The 23,138-nt window shown below is 38.1% G+C and overlaps 1 protein-coding gene across 2 annotated transcripts; it reads left to right on the forward strand.

The window, feature by feature from the left end:
* The first annotated feature begins 548 nt into the window (after positions 1-548).
* Positions 549-8,512, forward strand: asrgl1 (asparaginase and isoaspartyl peptidase 1). 2 transcript variants are annotated; one of them, XM_088421628.1, is made up of 7 exons: positions 549-727; positions 1,942-2,148; positions 3,482-3,624; positions 4,441-4,595; positions 5,115-5,236; positions 6,854-6,964; positions 7,603-8,512. In XM_088421628.1, exons 2-7 carry the CDS (start codon positions 1,962-1,964, stop codon positions 7,812-7,814), a joined length of 930 nt encoding a protein of 309 aa, XP_088277754.1. In that variant the 5' UTR covers positions 549-727; positions 1,942-1,961; the 3' UTR covers positions 7,815-8,512. The 2 variants fall into 2 exon arrangements, with proteins under 2 accessions (XP_088277754.1, XP_088277756.1); XM_088421630.1 differs by having other exon boundaries at positions 1,981-2,148.
* The last annotated feature ends 14,626 nt before the right edge of the window (positions 8,513-23,138 follow it).

Genomic DNA, 23,138 nt, shown 5'->3' on the forward strand with positions numbered 1-23,138 from the left:
TATTTGCATCAAAAACATGACAAAACAGCCTTGGGTATAGTGCAGCCTGGGGTTCACATCCCCGCCACCCACATTCTCACAGAGACCGTGAAGAGAAAATAAGTATAACGTTATTTTTTTCTGAAAGCGGTGCTTTTATTTTATGTGTAAATCCATCAAGTAGCACACATCAAGTAGCAAGCATGTACTTGTCTTTCCAACTTAGCCACTCCAGCACCTATTTTTCCCCAAAACACGCAGAAATGACAACATTGGTCTAATGTTGGTAAAATTAGGATTTCCTGATGAAGGGAATAGAGCCAAAGAAAATCGATTTAATAATCCAGACAAAGATGAGGTTAGCATGTTGGCTTGACCTTTGGCACGCACTCCAGTTTTGAATCAGCCTTACGTTCAATGAGGCAAGCCTCGATTTGACATCTAAAAAGTGAAGTTGAAAGAAAAAAAATGTAGGTAAAAAAACACCATTATTCCATTGGCATCAACTAAAGTAACTGTACAGCCTCTGGAGGATACAATCTGTTGTCCTTTAGGGGGCGCAATGCACCTTCTATGTTGGTTGATATTGCACTGACGGTAATGCTGATGGCTGAGGGTATACGTTTGAGGTTGTTTTTTTTCGATTTGCTGAGCAAACAGATAAGGCGGAGCAACACATAACCTCAAGAACAAGAAACTGTTCACGTTATGTTACAATAGTATCCACGTAGCATCAGGATATTCGTTGGTATGTACTGTTGCGTTTTATTATGTTATAGCGTAATACATTTCTAAAAAAGACCTGGTCACATGACCATTTTGATACAATTCGTATTCATGCCAAATGTCTTTCTGTCAGTGTGCGACTCCCAGTGGATGCCTTCACTGCCTGAAAAGCAATACGTATTTTTCACCGTCAATATGCACAAACTTATACTGTTGCTTGATTCTGTTAATAATTTGGACGTTTGGTATAATAACAGTGTTATATAGTGTTACAGTTGTAATGTTTTCCATTTTCTAAATTTGTGTTATATTTTAGAGTGTGAAAATGTATTCACGAGACTTTTTAATCCGTAGTAGAAGTAGCCTCTCCCTGCAACCTGTTATTATATACTTTATTATATTCACACACAGCTACGGCATTTCTACATTAAAATTACAGTAGTTGTAGTCTCTTTTAAGGGTAGGTAAGGGTATTATTCTGTTATTTATAAGACGCATGTCAGCATTTGACTTTTTCCAAACAAGAATAACAGCAATGTCTCCCAACGATTGTTTTTGAAAGCCTTGCATCGATCCATGCTCAGTATCGTCACATTTGGCGATATCGACCTGATTTGATACCTGGGCAAGGTACTATAAGGAAAAGACAGGCACACCTGCTGGTGCCTATCCAAGCCGATTTTGGGCGGTACGTGGAGGCACCCTGAACTGGTTGCCAACAAATTGCAGTGCACACAAAGACGAACCACCACGCTTCCAATTACACCTAAGGACAATTGGTGTCCTATAAACCTACCATGCATCTTTTTGGGGTGTGGGAGGAAGCTGGAGTGCCCGGGGAGAACCCATGTGTGCACATTCAAACTCCACACAGGAAGGCCGGAGCCAAGTGGATTCAAACTCGGGTTCCTTAACTGTGAGGCTGACACTTCGGCACAAAGCCGCGTTTCTCATAAATACAATATTATTAAAATGTTATTTTGAGCATAACTGTATAATCAAGTCATCAAGAAGTCATGAAGATTACAGCCTAAACTCAGGAAAAGAGTTATTCAGAATCTCAGGCTAATCTGGAAAATTACCAAATTAAAGATTTACAAGCATCAGCATGATTTCTACAAAATCAACACAAATGATAGAAAAAACTGACAAGTCATTTCTCATCTTTGATGTCTATGTACAGTATCTGGGACCAAATCATATCAGTGCCTCATGTTGTACTTGTTCTCTCCCCAGCTTGTGCAAAAGTGATTGACATGCTTCCTGTTGTGGTAGTCCAAGGTGGGGCTGGCACTGTGCCAACTGAGAAATCAAAAGAGTCCAGGGCTGGGGTCTGCGCAGCGGTTCGCTCGGGGTATGTTGTCCTCCAGAATGGCGGGAGCAGCATGGATGCTGTGGTTGAGGCTGTGAGCAAGTTGGAGAATAACCCCAGCTTCAATGCAGGTGAAATCAGTTTTTTGTTTTTGTTTTCCTCTGACACAAAAGTTGAATGCAATGCAAATAATTTGGCCAAAATGTTTGATAAAAACAATGGCAAAACATGAGAGGTGAAACTTGCATCATGCTTGACGTTGTGTGAGTCATCTGAGCCGTTATTTCAATAGTGTGGACTGAGCACAGGACTATAAGGAGTGCGTTGTGCATTTATAAGGCAGTTGTACCTTCAGCATCTGCTGCTTAAGATCTGTTTGTGGCGCATTCCATTTTGTAACCCGCCCCTGTTTATTATGTTTAGTCCCTGCTTATAAATGTGATCCGTACGGCAACCAGTACTCCAATAAAAGTCTGAAAATTGCAGTATGGCATCTCCAGAATACAGTAATAGAAATGTTAAAAAAATGTGTCACAAAGAAACAGAAAAAAAACAACCAAACAAACCGTACACCCTTTCAGATTAATCCCACTTTGCACTGTATCCAAGCAGAATGAGGGATACAGGCAGGCATGGAGTGGCCAATCTGGAGCACTGGGATAATCGCTAGTTTAATCTGAGAAGCTAATTCTCATTGTTGAAAGTTGAAAGATTTCTTTCCTATTAACCCCATCCCCAAGTTCACAATCAAAAGTAACAGACTACCTGTAAAAAGTTCATCTTTGCAAAAGAAATGTAAACCTCAATGGATCGTTTCTGCTTAAACTAACAGGGCCCAGTAACCAATAAACTCTGAGCTAGTTAAAACAAAAAAAAATAGCACTATCACTGAAAGGTGAACTAGATGTAGCCTAAGAATGCAACACACTGAGGAAGTTAGAGAAGTTAATGCTAAACTAATATAAAATGCAGAGTGCGAAAGTCCAGAATAAGTGCTTAGGTTTACAACGCACTTTTCACTGAGGTCTGGCTATACATGACATGACATGAGACCTACAATCTGTGAATAGCAAATTGGAATTACAATTAATAAGTATCAAGAGAAAAAAATATTACAACAGCAAAATTAGCACACACTCAGAAACCGGAAATAAATGGGTTACGGCTGACAAACTTACAATGCAGAACTAACTAACATTAGCACTTTGTACACAAGCATAAACTTTTAGGGGAAGTTGGACAATTTGGGGCAAGCACTGTTAAATGACTTCCAGAATAAATATCCATCCCTCTCATTTTCACTGTTCTACTCATAAGCTTACTGAAATTTGGCCCAGAGGTCTGCAAGCTTAATGTCTTTAGATTATGCATAGCTGTCAGGCATTTTTTTAATAACCCAAGCCTTGTTTCCGCAATATTGTGAATCTACTAGATTGTCTATATTCATCTGAAGTTGTTTTTTAGGGTGTGGGTCAGTGCTAACCACAGATGGGAATGTGGAGATGGATGCCATTGTGATGGATGGGAAAACACTGGCGAGTGGTGCTGTCTCTGCTGTACGCAATATAGCCAACCCTGTGCAGCTAGCAAGACTTGTAATGGACAAGGTAAATATACTGTACAGTGTGTGAGGATCAGTGATATTATAATACTACTTTTTATCAAAAGTATAAAGATGGGCTTTAAGTATTCCGGGTCCTTGCCAAGAAATATGATTGCAAAAAACAACAAAATGTTTCTACCAGTGGTTACAGGGTACAGTGTTCGGGCTTGGCGCTCAGATAGTATTAACCAATCAGAAAAGTAGTAGTAGTAGTAGTAGTAGGGTGATATATTCACTTTTTATACTTTACATACAGTACGTTCCATTTCACAGGCTTTTCATTGATGTAAAAAATCATTACAGTATAATTAAAACACCATCAAATGTATACATTGGTTCAGAAAGAAATGACTACAGCCACTCAACAGTCGCCTTCCTTTAAAATAATGTATTAAGTCATTTTGAGAGAACATGTAAAACAACTAAATATCCAACATGTTATGCGTGTCATATTTATCAATAATTTTATTTCTGGTTTAGAATTAACGGATCTCTCTAACTAGAGGAGTTTAACAAAGATGGGGAGCATCATGATGAGATTTCTAAGGTTTTTGTTATTTTGAAATATGATTATTTTAACAAACTGACAGTATATCAACATTTAATTGAATAATGAACAAATGTTGATATTACAGATGTATTTTTTTTGTCAATTCGTTTCTTATTTTCCCATTCCTGTGCTTGGTTCAATAGGCATATTGTAGGTCAGAATTGGTGTCTCAATGTGGTCTCACATACAAAATCAGAAATAAAATGAATAGATTTTAATGATGATAAAAATTCAACGTGTACTCTCTTACAAACTTTCATTTGTATCTAGACCACTCATACCTGTCTGACAGCACATGGTGCTAATCAGTTTGCCCGGGCTTTGGGTGTCCCTGAGGTGCCCCAAGAATCTCTCATCACTGAATACGCCAGAATGCGTTGGAAAAAAAACCTGGAACCTGATGCCAACCCTGTGGAGTGCCAAATGTAAGTAATATGATCCCAGTTGTAAGCCTTCAACATTTTTTTTTCCAAATAGATACGATATACAGTATAGTTAAACAGGGTTAACTTGTTTTCTTTCTGGTAGCTTTACCTATTAGAGACATTTGTGTTTATATATTGCCTGAATTGAAAACAATAGTTGTTTCATACGAATGCAAAGTTCTACAAAGATAGATGTCAGTAGAGAATTATTTCAAATGCGGATTTGTTAAATAAATTGAATGAAATGTTCCCATGCAATTAAAAAAAAAAAGAAAAATAGCCTATTCAATTGGCTGGAAACCAGTTCAATGTGTACTCCGCCTGCTGCCCAAGGTCAGCTGGAATAGGCTAAAAAAATTGATGGTTGGATGAATGGATGGGGTGAAGTAACATTTTTTTTTTAAATCCTTTGTAGTTTAACTGTCAGTCTAACCATGACACGTTATACCTTCTTTTGCACTCCCTATAAAGAGTGCTATATGCACATGAAGCAGCCTGATATCATATTTTGTTGTGTAGGGGAAAGATGGGCACAGTTGGAGCTGTGGCAGTCGACATTGAAGGCAATGTAGCATGTGCTACTTCCACTGGTGGAATTTTGAACAAGATGGAAGGACGTGTGGGTGACACACCCATCATAGGTTGGTCCTTTAATCCTCTTTTTCTAATGAGGAGTAACAAGTGTAACCTGTATGTTTTCTTTAAGAAGGTTGAGCTGACGGGAGTTAATGTAATGTACTGTGTGTGTGTGTGGGTGGGTGGGGTTATTCTATAAATAAATAAATAAATAAATAAATAAATAAATATATATATATATATATATATATATATATATATATATATATATATATATATATATATATATATATATATATATATATATATATACCGTAATTTCCAGACTATAGAGCGCACCTGATTATAAGCCGCAACCCACTACATTTTAGAGGAAAACCGATTTTGTACATACACAAGCCGCACCTGCATACAAGCCGCATGTGCCCACATTAAAACATGTAAACATATTTACAAAGAAAGACGGTACACAGAGAGAGTTTTCAAAGTTTTAATAATATAACTTAACAATAATAATATAACTTTCTTCCCAAACGGTGCCTGTGACAGGGCAGTAAAACGGTAGCAACATGGTAGCAACACGCTAGCAACACAGTATAACAGGTCTGGTAAAACAGGTCTGGTAAAAGAACATACTGGTAAAAATCACGGTAAGCCGTCTTCATCTTCCTCCTTTGAACTGAAGCCATCGAAGTCATCTTCCTCAGTGTCGGAATGAAACAGTGTCATAGACGTCGTCTCACACTCCCTCAGCCTCTCTCTCGCTGTCACTGTGCCCTCTTCTCCTTCACGCAGCAGACCGGCTTTTCGGAACCCGTTGGTGATGGTGATTTTTGTGACGCTACCCCACGCTGTCAGGATCCACTGGCAGACTTGTGAAAAAGTTGCCTTTCGCATGCGGCCAGTTTTAGTGAAAGATTTCTCGCCGCTAGTCATCCAATTCTCCCATTCAACACGGAGCGCCACTTTAAATGCACGATTCACAATAATGTCAAGCGGCTGCAAATACTTCATTGTGCCCCCAGGATTCACAGCTGGAATGGAGTTTGTCCTGCGTCATATGCCTTTCTTTTTGCATTTTCCATGATGAGGGTATGTTCACGCTAATTTAATTTATGCACAAGACAGGAAGTTGCAGTCTTCTTCGACGCATATATTCCACCGGTCTTAATCTTACCTTTTCTACTCGAGCGCCCCTAGCGGCCATTAGAAAAATTACATAAATTGGCCGCATCACTGAATAAGCCGCAGGGTTGAAAGTTTTTGAAAAAAGTAGCGGCTTATAGTCTGGAATTTACGGTTTGTATATATATATATATATATATATATATATATATATATATATATATATATATATATATATATATGTGTGTGTGTGTGTGTGTGTGTGTGTGTGTGTGTGTGAATTAGCTAAATCCAACTTGCCTAATTGTGATGTTAGTAGTCTATTTCCTTTCAAAATACTAAAACTTCATGTTAAAGTCAAGGGATCTTGAGATGAATTAATTTAATCCTGAGTTATGGGATACATACTTTATGTGCTGTCATTAGAGATGTTGATCCATCCATTTTATGAACTGCTTATCCACAATTGGGTCATGAGCATGCTGGATCCACTCCAAGCTGTCTTTGGCCAAATAGTATCAGAAGAGTGACTTTTGTAATGTTTATATGTGTGCCAGGATGTGGAGGCTATGCTGATAATCTGGTGGGAGCTGTGTCAACCACCGGCCATGGAGAGGCCATTATGAAGGTTACTCTGGCCAGACTCATCCTGTTTCACATGGAGCAAGGTACTGACTCACACATATGCATCCACAGATTTGTCTTCCTATCTTAGTGGGGCCACACCATTGACATCATGCATTTCCTAGCCCCTAACTCAAAGTTTAACCATCACAACAGATTGCTTAAACCTAAGACCAATCAAAATCCAATTCAAACCTAAGCTATAAAACTAAGTCTTGACTCTCAAAATGAGGTTCTGGACTTGTGGGGCAAGATGGCCCTTTAACCAAAAATCAAGGTATTTTCTTAAATATACGTTTTAAAATCCATTTATGTCATAACATAAATATATTAAACAGAATTTGCATTTTAAATATTGAAAAATGTTAATATTTAGACCATCAATATGTAGGTCAGCACTGCCAGTTTTAATAGCAACTTTTGAGTACCCCACACTAAGAGAATTGAAAGCCAAATTTGCACCTCATCCAGTTTGTCTATATTAAATGCCTCAGATGGGTGGATTTGTGCACCCTGTCGCATCATCTCAATCACAGAAATTTCAGAATTTTTTGTTTTCCTTTTTTTTCATTCTTCATTTTTTTGACAACGGTTTCCTTGCTAACTTAGTCAACCAGGGTAAAACCTGTAGAGTTCTCATTCACCACTTGTTGTCTGTGATGATGAAACATTCCGTCACCAGGTCAGTCAGCAGAAGCAGCCTCTGACTTGGGCTTGGCCTACATGAAGTCCAGAGTGCAAGGATTGGCTGGAGTGGTGACAGTAGATCCTCGGGGTCAATGGGCTGCTCGCTTTAACACTCTTCAAATGGCCTGGGCTGCAGTGCAAAAGGACACCCTACACCACGGCTTGTATGTAGGGGAACACTTTACCCAAGGCATTGATGAACCATAATGAGGGAAAACACAACACTCAGGGCCATCTTCATTTCATAGTTTAAAATTATAATTCACATAAATATGATCTATCTTTCTCTACCCAGAAGTTGCATTAAGGGCTATCAAAGAACATACAATATGAATTAGCAAGGTTTGAATTAATATCACAATCTGCAATAATTGTGTTTATATTATATTCAACTTGTATGTGATTTTACGTTTTGTTTGGTCATTCTTATTATATGTGGTTGATATAGATATGAAATGACAATTTATAATCAATTTGCAGTTTATTACATGGATTGTATTTACAGTTTAAAGCCACAGGAGGACGCTGTTGTAAACAAAACTGCAAACTAAAAGGTTGGTTTACAATGCAATACTACATAATTTCTTTAGATGTACTGCATATTCCTTTCTATATTGATGACTTGAAATATGTTAATACACCAGATTATAAAAATAAAGTATTGAGAGGATTTTTGTTTTCTATGGGATTTCTGTTGTAATTGTTTTGATGCTGCTGGTTATAGATTGATTGGGAGAAAAGCAGTTTTTCCTTTCCTAATTTCCATCTCGTTAGGTGTCATGGGTGGCAGGAACCTATCCAAACTGAATACCAGTTTGAACACCAAGGAATTAATTACGATTTGTCTTGTCGACTAATTTTGCATCCCAGATTAAACTCGACCTGTGAGTCAGGATCTTCATTCATTTTAGTGACAGCTTCTCTTCATTTGCGTCCCCGGTAAGCAGGAACCTATGCAAACGTATATTGAGTGAGAATAAGGGTGCACCCTGGATGAGTCCACTTGCAGGGCACAACTACAGTATAGGCCTACAACGAACAACCATCCACATTCACATTCACACACGGACAATTCAGTCTTCAATTAAAGCTATATTGTGGGAGGAACCCAGAGCACCTTGAATAAAATCGACACAAGCACACGAACATGAAAACTCCAAAAGAAAGACTATAATTGACACACAGTGCTGACTGCTGACCTGCAAACCCCGAGAGAACATACAGTATTTGATTATGGAACTGGCTAGTGTTCCAGTGTAATTACTTTTCAATTTCTCCTCCTCCTCTTTACTGTTATAGTGGTCTCAAAGGTTTTTAATGTTTGCATTAGTTTGTCAATACTTCTAGTTAAGTCCATTGCTGAAACTTTTTGAGCCTCTGCAAATGAAGCTAAAGTGACTACAATCAATCTATCCATTTCCCTGCTGTATTTTGTTCGTTAATCTGTTTAAAAATACAAAACAGAACTATGTAGGGTAGAGATTTGTGCAAAAAAAAAAAAAAAAGACCAAATTTACTGCCGGACAATGACAATACAACGAGACATAAAATGGGGAAGCTCAGTGTTTCTGCACTTGTCAACATTAATTCAATAGACATGTCAATAGGCCCACATGCTGTAATGGGATTTTTCCACTGCCCTCCTCTATTATTTATTTTTTGTTTTGAGTAATAACTTAAAAACTGCATGTTTTGTGAACTAAAAGCAGAAAAATACAGTAAACCACTGGTTGGACAACTTAAGTGTTTATACTGAAAGCATCATTAAGATGTGGGGATTTGTTGACACTCACAGCACCGGTGACCTACAGAGAATATCCCAATATCAATTGTCATATGGAAAAGGGCAAAAATGACACACTTTATTAGTCCAATGTCATGAACAGAAACAGCATGACAATAAGACACAATAATTCGAATAAAGGGTAATGTTTACATTTGAAAGCCTCTGAACAAACCCTTAACATATAATGAGCTAATCATAAGGCATTGCGAATTTGCTTAGGCTTACTTGATTTATGAATAATGCCAAAGAAATTATATCGCTTTTGGTGTTGGATGATATGTAAAATGTATATCTTTGAAATTGAAAATTGTTTTAAAAACACTCAGTTTTAAAAACAACAATATTCTGTTTGCTATAAATCCAGGTTTGTCTTTATTTAAATGTCAGTCTTCATGAAACTGCAGCATCTCCGTTATTATTCTGTAGATAGTATTTTGGCGTCATTTTGTGCCAAAAAGATCCGTTTGTTTCGTGAGATAGAAATGCAGGAAGTCGCGTCAAGTTTAATAAAACTCGTCACTGACGCTTAACAGCAGATTAGTTTAAAAAATAAAAAGACAAGCATGCAAAGTTTAACTATATTTGCGCTTACTGAGATATATTTCTATATCCTTTTATTAGAATAAAATAATCACAATAGTTGAATCAAGTTCCTATGATTTTTTTGTGTTTTTTCCCTATAATGTATAAAAAATACTTGTATTATTTTGACGACAATCAACTCAACCGGAAACTAAATAGCTTTGATGCTAACATGCTAATGTGTAAAGAACGCTAACTAGACACCGGTAGGAAAGAAGAAGGGGCAGGACTTTTGTCAGCTCTTGCGCCAACAAAAACCTTTGGCAGATTAGACGACACGATTTCTTATAAGAAGTTGGCTTAGGGTACTTAGAGTAAATCGTGATTTAAAACTCGTTTTAAATTCATCCGGGGAGTTTAAATTAAATAGACGACGAATAACATTCAGTTCATCCTTCTACGATGGAGTCGTGAAGGGCAAGTGACCGTCAGCTTTGACAGAAGACTGAAGTTAGCCTTTGATTCTCAATGGCATTCTACGCTGATATTCCTTTCAAGTGAGTGTTTGAAATGAAAGGAAACTGTCGTACCAACCAACCCGTTGAAGCAAAGCTGCTCCTCTGTCCCAACTGTTGTCGGTGGTGATAGTTGTCATGGTAAGTTAACGTTACTTACAAAATTGGTACTTCACAATTTGTGTGCACTTTTTCAATGTTAAAAACAAAAAACTTTGATGCACTGTCCACGTATAGTTAACGTAATTCATTCAATTCAACTTTTGCTGTCTGGTAAATATATTTTTTCTCACTCCATCAACTCTCATTTAATGACAGCTGGGTGATAGCACGAACTATATTTGCCATTGTGCCAAAATGCAACTCTTAAATTATTTAATATTAAGTTAAAAATGTGGCGCTTTTTAATACCTTTGATGTACAGTTATTTGTTTTTTTTAACGGATGTCAGTTCTCTTCCGGCTCGTTTATTCAGCTATTGATCCGCTGTGACTTTCTTCAAAAGAATACTGGAAGATTTCTGCATGTTTATTTAAAGATCTAAATAAGTAAACGTGACCATAGGGGCGCTGCTTGTTCATGTCTTTTCTTTTTTCTCCCCTGGGACGGTGACTGCTTTAGTTCCCAGCCGAGAGTTTGGAAATAGTGAGGGAAGTTTTGTATACTCCCAAAAGACCAAACTAAAGCCCAGTCAAGAGAACGAATGATTTGTACTTGGGACAGTTAGATTTTGTTAAGTGGAATAGCGTAATTCATCACAATCATCACTGCAATTCCGTTAGTCACATCACCTTTCATCATGTGGTTTACTCAGATGCACTTCTTAAATCCAGTGCAATCAATTATAGCTCAACTGTGTATGTGTGTGTGTGTGCTTGTGCGTGTGTGTGTTTGTTTGATTGTGCGCGCGTACTGAGTTGTTTGTGTTGATCCAGAGCTCTGGGCCTCTTAGTTTGAGGAGGGGTCTCCGGCCTCGCTGAGTTGACCTCAGTGTTGCCATGGAGATGACAAGAGTCACTTCCTGAATTCTTAGCCCATCCCAAAGTGCATTTGCCAGAGAGAATGAAAAACGGTAGCGAGGTGAATTCCATTTCAGTCGCATTGTTCCCAGTGTGAAAATGTAATGAATGTGCTGGAGAATAATGCACATTGTAGGCAAAAGTTGAAGAAAACTTTGAATAAAGAAATGAATACACGTTTTTTGCGATTCTTCAATCGTTATTTGTATACTAGCTGACATCTAATTTATGATATCAAAAGCCAAGATTGTCACATTTAGTATCTTGAAGGTGCATACATACATACACTTACATACATACATACATATATACATGCATACATACATGTTGTACCTACATATAATATTTAGGTTTGTAAAGTATGTTTTGCAATAGTTAAAATGTTAAACTTTATCTTCATGTTGCTAGCAGTCTGCAGTAATGCTTTAGTTAAGTTACAGGTCATCTGGATCTTAAGAAAGAAGTCTCACAGATAAAGCAAATATATGATATGAATTGTAATATGCATGTGGACGAAAATTCAGACAGGTGCTGGGTAACTGAAATTAAATAGACAGATGCCGTTTTATAGTCTCATGGTTAACGCTTTTGTATTCACTTTTGTGAAGCAAAATTGCCTTTGAGTAGCAGTTTTGCTTTTAATGCACAGACATGTTTCCCTTTGCTTAAAAAATGTAAAACCTATGTTAAAATATGTAAACGCACAAAACGATTACTTTGTACTACTCTAAACTCACTTTATAATATGGAATGCTCAGGGCTATCAAGGAAGCTTTTTCTGCAAGCAGCGCAAAGGGCGTCAAAGAACATTAACCTGCTTTGTAATACCTTTAAGAGTTAACAGTGTTAATAATAAAAGTTCTGGTTACACAGCCCACCAGCTCTGTTAGTATTCAGGAAACTGTTTGGAATATCCGGTGGCCTGCTAAATTGCTGACATGGACTGATTTACAAGGTCAAATTGTCAGGGATAGAAAGCTGAGTGAGGGAAGAAAGCATGATTCTCTCACCGTTTTAAAAAAAAAAAAAAAGGAAACTTAAAAAGGCCAACATTATTTCTTTTTTATACATTGATGATTTTGACCTCTGTTTTTATTACACTGTCCTTATTTGGAGTATTTGACCGTATTTTATTTGTGGAAATAATTTTAACTAATACAAATAATAATTGCACAACATGCTATAATTTCTCAGAGTTTATTTAAGTGTTCACATTTAAAGATAAGTAGAAGTGAATGGAGCGTTATAATGCTCCTGCATACCCACAGGCTTAATTGTGGAAAGTCATGCTGTTGACATCAAGGCCTTTCCAGGAAGCTTGTAAATGTAAAACCCACTAAGCTGAGCTGTAACCAGGAGAATGGAAGTTCTGCGTGACTCCATGAGAATCCAAGTATCCAAGTTACCAATTACTTTTTAATAAAAGAAGAAAGATACCAGGGCTTCTGACTTAGGTGACGGTGTGTCAATGTTCTCTGTGTTGTTGAGTTTTTTTGCAGTTTTAAAATGTTTTACAAAAAGCAATGCCCAGCATTTTAAAGTATTCCCCAAATGTTGCTTTACATGCAGTCCTTCCATTTTTGTTGAGTGCAATAAAATAGGATTTTTGTAAAGTTAAAATATATAGCTGGATCTTGCACTTTGGTAGTACAAACCCCAATTCCACTGAAATTGGCACAATGTAAATAAAAACAGATTACAATTAGTTGCACATCATTTTCCACCTATATCAAATAGAGTACATTACAAAAAAAGATATTTAATCTTCAAACTTTGCAAATATTCATGCATTTTGATTTTGATGCCCGAACTTTCTTAAAAGCTGAGACAAAGGAAAAAAAAGACTGATGAAAAATAATGAATGTATAATATACAGAAAAAAACCCACCTGTTCGGAACATTCCACAGGTGAACAGGTTAATAGAAAACAGGTGTCATTGGGTACAAATGGAGCATCCCTCAACGGCTCATTGGTTCACAAGCAAGCATGGAGCAAGGTTCACCACCACTTTGTGAACAACTGAGCAGATATCTCAGCATTTTAAGAAAAACATTTCTGAATAGTACAGTTGCAAAGAATTTTGAAATTTGATCATTTATAGTCCATAAAAATCATCGACATTCCGTTCATTATTCTTTTCAACAGATTCATTGAATATGCAAAAATCTGTGCATGCGGCTATCTCGGACTGTTACACAACCGGAATTGTACATATAGCAAGATTAGGAAGGTTTTCACTCAACAAACCTTCAAAAATTAGTGTCCTCATTAGTGTCCTCATTTCTCCAACACCTATTGATTTAGTGTTGTTAATCGGGAAGATGACCCGGCCTTTTCTGCAGCATACAGGCGTCTAATGTAAAATGAGTGAAATTTCATCCCAAAAAAAAAAAAAAATCATCAGAGCCCTGCCAGATCTGGAATAAGTCACCCGCCATCCCATCCCTTTCCGCCGTTGTTGGTCTGGCATTTTTTTCAAGCCATACAAAATTGTAACCGTTGGTTCGTCAGTCTGTCGGTGTATTTGCCCAACCTTCCGCCAACACTGCGATTGTCGCATCCACTGCAGGCTGATCGCAGTTTGTTCTTTAGAGATGCAGCAATATAGAGGATAAACATCAAAGTCAATTGACTTATATTTCAGTAAGCAAAAAAGGGGAGTAGCGGGCCGACGGACATACAGTATGTCGGACATCTTATGTAACGTCGGTCCCAATGATTACAACGACAGATGAAAATTGCAATACTGACATTTTTAACTAGCCATTTTTTTAGCATTCCCATCATAGTTTGTTGGCAAAACGGGTGTCCGTCCGCGATGGACTGATGGACAGTCACTCTGAGGAAGTGCCCATCTCGTTTATGTATATGAGAGATCGAGGGAGAGAGAGAGAGAGAGTTTTAATTTAATGGGATGGCTCGGTGTTCAACGTATGCCTCACAGTTCAGGGACCCGAGTTCCATTCCAGCCAAGCTCTGGCCCTCCTGTGTGGAGTTTGTATGTTCTTCCCGAGCCTGCGTGGGTTTTCTCCGGGCACTCCGGTTTCCTCCCACACTCTAAAAACATCTGTGGCAGGTATTGGGCACAGCAACTTGTCCTTAGGCGTGATTGGGTGCGTGAACGGTTGTTTGTCTATGTGTGTCCCGGGGTTGAATGGCAACCAGTTCAGGGTGTCCCCCGCCTACTGCCCGAGGTCAGCTGGAATAGGAACCAGTAAGCCTGCTACCCATGTGAGAATAAGTGGCTATGGAAGGTGGTTAAGTGGCTATAGATGGATGGACGGAGGGACGGATGGATGGACGGATGAAATTCAATGGATTTGGGGTTTGTACACAGTTTTTTGAGTGGTTTTCTTATTTATTGTTGCAGTAAATATCTTGTTGCTCACTTTGATGATCAAGTAAAACTCATGGTTCCTGTTAAGAGGACCTTTTCTCATTTCAACTATTAATTGTTCATTGTTTTCATTGAAAATTATTTGCGGAAGGGGTTTTACAGGTTGACATTGTTTAATGTAAACAGGAACGCAAGTGTGTAATTAGTACATTAGTCTGTGAAAAACTGTGAAAGTTCAAAGGTACTTTTGTGGTGCATAACACAGCTAGAGCTCATGTGATATACTGCTCCAATAATGGTATTCAACTGGCATGCTGGGCCCCTCTCATTGTGTCGACGTAGTGTGCATGTAGGAGAAATGGATGAAAACGCAAACATATCTTTGTCATTTTTTTAAGAGTACAGCAAGAGTGAAAGTTAATTCACACAGCCATGGTGCCTAAATAATGTCATACAAACTGCAGGCTTGCCAGAAGAAGACAGTGGTCTCTTTTACAGAGATGCAGGAACAGTTACCATTAGCCAGTTCCCCTTGTTTGAACTGTTTCTTTACATCTCTGTGTGGTTTATACTGAGAGGTGTAACAGCTGTGTGTAAAAGAAAGTCCTAGTCATATGTCTTATTTGACATTCAGAAATTAGACTGTGACAGCCAATGTAATAGAGCAATAAAGTTGATTGCATGTTTCTTTGCAAAGCCTACCTACCTCACACAGGTGCAAGTTTGTCTTATTTATATATAGCAATGCAAAGCACATAATGGATATTGGCCTTTAGCTTTATTTGGAAGAAAAAGAATAATGAACGGAATATTAATTGAATCTTTGATTAATTGAAGACTAAATTCAGTTTATCAGCAAGTTAATGTGACAGTGCAAGTCAGAAAATGCATTGACACCTGCAATATGTTTTTGTGAGAGTTACGCAAAGTATTTACTAACTTATCAGTCATTTTGAAACGGTTATCACAATATTGGGCAACGTCAATATTGCAACTACAACAATTCACAATCGCAACATTGTACACGTCCAAATTGTGATCTATAAAGTGCTACTTTGTCATGCATGATCCAATATGGATATTGGCTGATAAGCATTGCACTTTGTAAATCACATTTTCTCCACACAAACAGAAACATACTACAGGTCATTGCATGTATCCATGAAGGCCATTGAACTTTACAATAGATAAAGTAGCACTTTTACTAGTGACAGTTTTGTGGTTTCTGAATTAGTTAATAATATACATTTTTTTATATCACTAATATTTTAAAAAAATCTAATATGACTCTCATAACTCCTGTTCTTGTGTTGAATAAAAAAATGGCAAAAGTTGATTCATCCTCTTTCATATGTACCGTATTCTTACATTCCATGAGCCTGGATGGATTTTGTAACTAGTTCCTGTGATGATGCAACCACCATATTGTTTACATACAACCTGTTTGCGCGAGTCTCAATTACAGTTAATCTCAATTACAGACTTAAATGATTTTCTTGTCCTTTAAAAAAGAAAACATTTCAAATCCCAATCTCAAAAGCACTAAGGCATGTCAGTACCTCCACACTAATAAAGTTTGTCGCGTTTTGTTCAGGGAGGTTGGACACAGTCTTATTTAGCTCTTCGTAGATTTGGGAGCCAGCCAAAGCCACTAGTTCCCACTCCATGGTACATCACATGCCTCGAATAACCAATCTTCACCAAAGTTCATGTTAACATCTCATCTCTACTTAGTAAACAACCAATCGCTGCACGTTAGAACCATCATCCCCCCAATATTTTGAATTTCATGAGTGTGATGTCGTCCTCTCTTGCTTACTACAGCTTAGAGTCAAAAATACAGTCCTTCAAATCCAAAATATTGCAGTAATTCTTCCTATCAGTTCAGAGGTTAATGCATTGAAGTATTGCACCTCTTGTTCACATAAAAACCATACCCTTTGTTGTGATGTTCGGCAAATCTCTGGTTGTTTATTTCCACCTGAAGTTGAAAACCAGATGTTTTAGACTTCAGGTTTACAGTATGTCTTGCTATATGGAACACATTGAAATGTTCAAATACTTTGAGATAATGAGAGGTTAGTATATACTGGACACCTGATCTTTTTTGACGCTTTCTTTTCATTGGGCCATCCTTTTTCTCCTTGCTCTTTCTGTCTTGCTCTCTCTCTCTCTCTCTCTCTCTCTCTCTCTCTCTCTCCATTCTACATTAGCTGGTTGCCAAGAATCTGAGGAATGCAGGAATCCAATGTTCTGATAAAGTTTGCTTTGTTCCCCAAGAGACCTTAGTGTGTGAGCACGCGTGTGTGTGAGAGCATGAGTGAGTTTTATCCTGAAGTGTGATATGGTGTCCAGTCTTAGACAAGTGCAAGCAAACCAAGGGTTTTTGCATGCTGCTCTGTTCATGCAATTAGCCTTAAATAACATGTCCAGTTGAATAAGTACAAGCATTCCTGCGGCATTATGTTTGCACTGCATTGTCAAGCACCCATTCTTACTTTTCACAGAGGCCTGCTTGGAGTTAAGAGAATTCAAACTGTCAAGGGACGAAATGTTAAGTGCTCTTTAGTTCCCAGGCAAGGGGCAAGGGGACAGGAAAGCCGTTGTCTAAAGACTTGAGTTTTTCTATTGTAGAGGTAAAACTAATGAAAACTACTACGACTAAACAAATAGTTTGTCACAATAATTTTGTGAACAAAAAACCTTTTGTTTTAAAACCCCACTATACATTAAATTAAAATACAAAAACATGTTCTATCACATCAACGCATATTTCATTGTATAATCATAGTTCTAGTAATTGTTAATTATATTACACAGGTTGCCTCACACAGATACCCAAAGAAGAACTACAGTAATGTAATATAGTGGAAGTAAACATGTGAAAGATGGTCTCTGAGAGCCACTGTTGTGTGCATGCTTCAAAATCATCCCATTCTATTTGTTCACCACTAGATGTCGCTAAATCTTACACATTGTCCCTTTAATAGCTGCTATATTATTAGCCAAGTAGTTCTCATGCCGACCATAGTTCAGCTATCACATTTAGTGCTCTTTTTTTTAAGATTTCATTATTGTTCATGCACTAAGGATTCCATAAATATCTACAGCGTTCACCAGAAAATTGAAAAGACTGGTGACCTGCACCAGAATACCTATTTTAAGTGCCCAAATTAAGTCTTTGCAGCATACAGCGTTTGTATAGCTCCAATGCAAAATCTCAGGTGCAGGGGTGTGAAGGAGACTGTAAACCGAGATGGGAACTGCAAGGACTGTGTTTGTGAGTGTCTTTGTGTGTGTGTGTTCATGTGGAGGTCAAAACAGGCACAATGGGAGTTCTTCACAATCATTTGCGTGTGAAATGTAATTTGATTTCTTTGTGTGTGTGCTTGTGTGTGTGTGTCCGCATGTATGTGTGTGTGTGTGCGTGTGTATGCCTGTGTGTGCTGAGCAGTAGGAGTGTGCATGATGGCTAAACAGAAGTTGAGATGTGTTTGCATGGTAAATATGTGTTTGTGTGTGGGATGGGCCTTAAGGCTCTGGAATGTCACATGGTGTCAGGCTGCTTACTGAACAATGTGAAGTGAATAGCCATAGTGGAAACCAACCATGCTGGTCTTCTTTTTGCTGGTTGAATTAATGCAAGGGGCTAAGACTTGACACGGCACCGTTGACCTTTCCTTTCATGGTCTCCCATCCAATGTGCTGCATTTTTTTGGACAAATCCGAGTTGGAATTGAGACAATGGAAGGAAAGTCAGTCTGTCAACGATGGTGTGTCACGTCTCCACCCTCTGCTGGCAAGTATGGCTGCTTACATGTTGTCTCGACAAATATGTTGACAAATGTTTCCTCGAGCTACGGTATTACGAACTTGCTTTCATACTACTCGCAAAACCAAAAATTGTTTTGGATGCTGTCTCGCTCTCTCTCGCTCTCTCTCTCTCTCTCTCTCTTTTTCTCTCTCTCTCTCTCACACACACACACACACTCACTCACTCACTCACTCTCTTGCAGGTCGGTAATTGTCATCTACTTGATCCTCACCTCGCGATGTGAGGCTCATGGCGACCAAGCATTTATCTAAACAAAGACGTGGGTTTTTTTGTTGTTTTTTTTTTCCTCAGTTGATGTTTACCGTGACATCAAAACAAACAGGACACAACACTTGGTTTCACATAATGATAAGCGATAAAGGGACACTATGTAGGATTTAGACAGTTTTCATTACGGACAGCAAGAGGTGCTGCTGGTGCTGCATTTACCATTGTCCGTAGCTATAACAAACATGGCAGGCCCTGAAGAAGTGCCACACACCATGTAATATAATTTAATGGTAACTAGACCTACGATTATATTTAAAATATATTGTTGATCGTTAAGAACACATTTATTTGCAAGTTTTTTTTTAATGTATAATCATTCAATTTCTAAATCTTACACAGTGTCCCTTTAAGAAAAGTGATGTTGAACTCAATTTAAAGAGTGCTGTCCTTTCTTAGCTTGAAAGGAAGCAGGTCTTCATTGCTTCTTCATCTAGTGATATACAAAGGTTAAGGAACTGTTGCAGAGAATTGAGTAATCTAGCCTTTTTTCTCTTTTATTTATTTTTAGATTTCTACTTAATGTCATTAAGTGTCTCGTTGTTCATCGTGTACGTCCAAGGTGATCATTAATAGCAGGTGTAAAATATAATTGATTGCAATGGTTAAAGTGCATTGTTCTCTGCTCATCAAAACAAACTGTCAGGAACTCTCTTGTTTCTTTCAGGCCTCCTATCTACTGTACTCCATGAGATGAGGGGAGCAACGGCCCGGGCCAGTAGGATCATAGAATCCGCGGTCCTCACACATTACTTTACTTTTCAGCCTTAGTTTCAATGATTGTATCGTTAATCATATTTTCTGAAGGTCTTCCAAACTTCACCAGGTTGTTTGGCAGTCAGGGCTACTGTAAACATCCTTGACTGGAAGCTGGTGTTGGGTCTTTGGGCTTTCAGTCGGATGTTTGCAGCAGCCACCTGCTAGTACCATCTTGTGGGCACTGGACACTTCAATACCACGCTTTATTTTGGGGACAAGTATCATTTTTTGCCCACGTCACAGCACGGATGTGCTTCCACCATGTCAAGACATGATTTAAGCGCAATGGGTGCAGCTGGTTTGATTGTTCTTTTTTGAAGTCGGCTGCAACCACTCCCACAGCGATGCAGCCCTCCCTCTTTACGTAGTCTCCTCTCATTCACAAACTTTCCTCCTCTAAGAGTAAACTGCGACGCACTGAAATACAGCATCTCAGATGAGTTTTTATGCACCCATCTGATGAATCTTGTTGCTTTATTTTAGAGTTCTCAAACCGGCAAAGCAAGCACAAGTGACTATCAGAAGTAAAATCTTTGACAAACTGGTCTGCGTAAACATGTGACTGCATGCAATGATACTTATCTTTTCCCAATGGATGGGAGCAGCCTTATCCTCTTGAGACACAATAACACAAATGAAACAAAACCACTGGTGTAAGTCTGGCTATTGATTAATGTCTGCACCAATGAGTCACAGTATTTAGCACACAACAGGACCACAGATTTTGAACAAAGGACGGAAGGAATAGACGTGGCATTATTGAAAACCATCACACCTTGTCATGCAAGTTTTGTTTTAAACAATTCTAATCTTGGGAAAAGTAGGAAACAGCTTGTTCTGACATTACTCTCCATTCAGTATCAGCTAGCAACCTCAAACTTTTTTCATGTAACTGAAAATAAGGACTAAATTAGGCACAACTTCCTGGACGTTTGTTCTTTTTTTTTTTTCTTTTCAAGTCAATTACTTCACTTTTCACCTAGTTGCAATGACCTCTTGAGTTTCAGGAAGTGTAAACATCCTACACTCTCGGCATCCACCCCCTAGTGGCCGGGAGTGGGCCTGTTTGCACTGCATGGCTCAACAACTCAGCCAGACGTTGGGACCAGAAATATCCAATCAGTGGTTGCTTATATCTATATTTAGAACAAGTCAAGTAATAGACACTACATACGTTTGATATCATATCAAACAATCACATCATCATTCTTTTACTTAACTCAGTGAATGTATTTACATAGTATGTTTGACCTCTTTACAATGATTTAGGAGTTTAATGACTGTGTAATTTATAAGGCTGGGTTGTGTTTTACAAGAATTGCATACTGTATAAAATAAATATTATAAAAATTAAATTATATAAATGCTAAAGACTATATTGTTTTAATAACAGAATGAACTCAGTCCCAAAGACATATTTATACGACTATGAAGTCAAAACGGTCAATCCTTACTTACCTTTTACGGTTTTTTTACTCCGAAAGGAAGGTCTGAAAATACTGCCACTGCATGTGTTAAATGTGTTTTTGTTTTTTTTCAATTTATTATGTGCAAAAAATGCTGATCTGACTTCATTTTTTTTCTTCCAAATAAAATGGATTGTAATATTTGCAGAGTATTCATTTCATTTCCTTCAACAATTGTGATTATATCAAACACTTTTTCGGTAAATGAATACTGTATTTTTCACTGTAATGATCTTAAAGCTGACATGTTAATTTGACCCGAGCCTTCAAGGGACATATATGTTTTATTTCGCAGCGTTCTATTTTCTGCTTACTATATATAGTATATTATCGATCACCCATAATTAAGTATGCAAGACACAGTGACAAAATGTTTATTGCCCTTGAGGACAACCTAGTGGTCATGAAGCCATAAGCAGCTGCTTAGTTTGCTCTTGCCCAGGGGCAAAGCTACCTTTGTCATGGCCATCCCACCGAAAACAAACTCTATATGTACAACGATTGAATTTTCGCTGCCATAGATGTTTTTTATTTTTCCCACTGTAGGGCATCTTTTGTCTTGAGCAGCCAGAATCATACAACGTAGTACAGTACAGGCTTAAATCAACAAAGAGCTGTTTCAGTCCTGTATCAGCAAAAGGCTTTGTGAAATTCCTCTGACATCCTTGCAAGGGCTGCGGAATGCTTGCCATACAGCACAGGAAACAGGGAGCGGTTCTTCTCTGATTGGCTGCTTTTCCTGACCCAACAACCTGGGTCATGACTGTCTAGCTGGAGAAGGAAGTGACACACGTACTGTTACTGTACAGACTCTTAACAGTAACAGACTAGAGTCCAGAGAGTCCTATTATACCAAGTGAAAAGAAGAGAATATTAGAAGAAACAGGAACACATTATTTGTTCAATCAAATGATAGTGTAAGATAACTTAAAGAAATTTGAGGCAACTGTTACTGAACATGCAATATTTCTATGCAACAAGAGCAAACTTTAAAAATATTGGCAAACGTTTATGAACTTAAAACAAACCCATGACCTGCACGCGCAATCGTCAACCCTTGCAATGTTCGCAATGCTTATCTGAATTTTACCCTAACCTTTCGCTGTATTTTGTCTTACATCAAAGGCAATTCACATCAAAGGTAAAGCATTGAAAGAAGACACCAAGGAGCTGAAATTTCCACATGGTGACAGCATGTCAAAGTTCAACATGGCACAACCACGTAGTTATCACACAAACAGGAGTGTGCCCTCCCTTGACTAAAATACTGTGAGAATAGTGTGAAACCAAATGACCCAAACATGGTCAAAATACCACACAAGGGTAGCTGCACAATGCAAGATTTTAAGAGTAAACCGTGGTTTCTCATTTGAGCAGAGGATGAGATGAGCATCAGCTTGGTATGTCGCTCTACTCCCAACATAAGAAATTTTGAAGGATCTATTGAAAACAAATGGTCATCTAATCACGAATGAAACCTCCTTGAAAAAAAAGACATTTCCTGTTGAATCACAAGAATGTATTTTTTTTTGGGGGGGGGGGCACCTAATTATATATAACAATTGATGAAAACCTATAGATGTGGGGAAAAATAATCTGGAATGGAACATTTTATATAAATGGTATAGGTTTTATGAGTAAACATTGTATTAACAGTCATATTAGAAAGTGTTTCTATAATCTGAGGAAGTGCATTTTGCGTCATTTTGCAAAGATAAACTGGCATAAGGTGTGACTTGTTCCTTTTACGTTTTATTTTTGTGTGTGTAAAATCAGGGAAATGTGTCTAAAAATAGGGCATAACATGGTGTGGAGGAGTGTGCAGTTTTATTTTTTGACCACAGCGTGTCAGTAGCGACTCCAACTTTCTCTCTGTCATTCCTCTCCCTCTTCTTCTTTCTGTTTCTGCGACTAAGTGGCAGCAAATGTGTATATCTTGGGTAAATAAATTTTGTAAAACAAGTGTTAAGGTGTGAAGCACACGAGCTTCTCCGGCAGGAAATGGAAGGACGAGAAGGCTGGAA

Source organism: Hippichthys cyanospilos, chromosome 8, assembly GCF_059441005.1.
Source record: "Hippichthys cyanospilos isolate Australia breed blue-spotted pipefish chromosome 8, RoL_Hcya_1.0, whole genome shotgun sequence".
NCBI classification, from domain to species: domain Eukaryota; kingdom Metazoa; phylum Chordata; class Actinopteri; order Syngnathiformes; family Syngnathidae; genus Hippichthys; species Hippichthys cyanospilos.

Coding starts and splice junctions, on each gene's coding strand:
- asrgl1 (XM_088421628.1), top strand. CDS start 1,962: ATGCTTCCTGTTGTGGTAGTCCAAGGTGGGGCTGGCACTGTGCCAACT. Junction 4,596..5,114: donor AACCCTGTGGAGTGCCAAAT/GTAAGTAATATG, acceptor TTTGTTGTGTAG/GGGAAAGATGGGCACAGTTG. Junction 6,965..7,602: donor CCTGTTTCACATGGAGCAAG/GTACTGACTCAC, acceptor TTCCGTCACCAG/GTCAGTCAGCAGAAGCAGCC.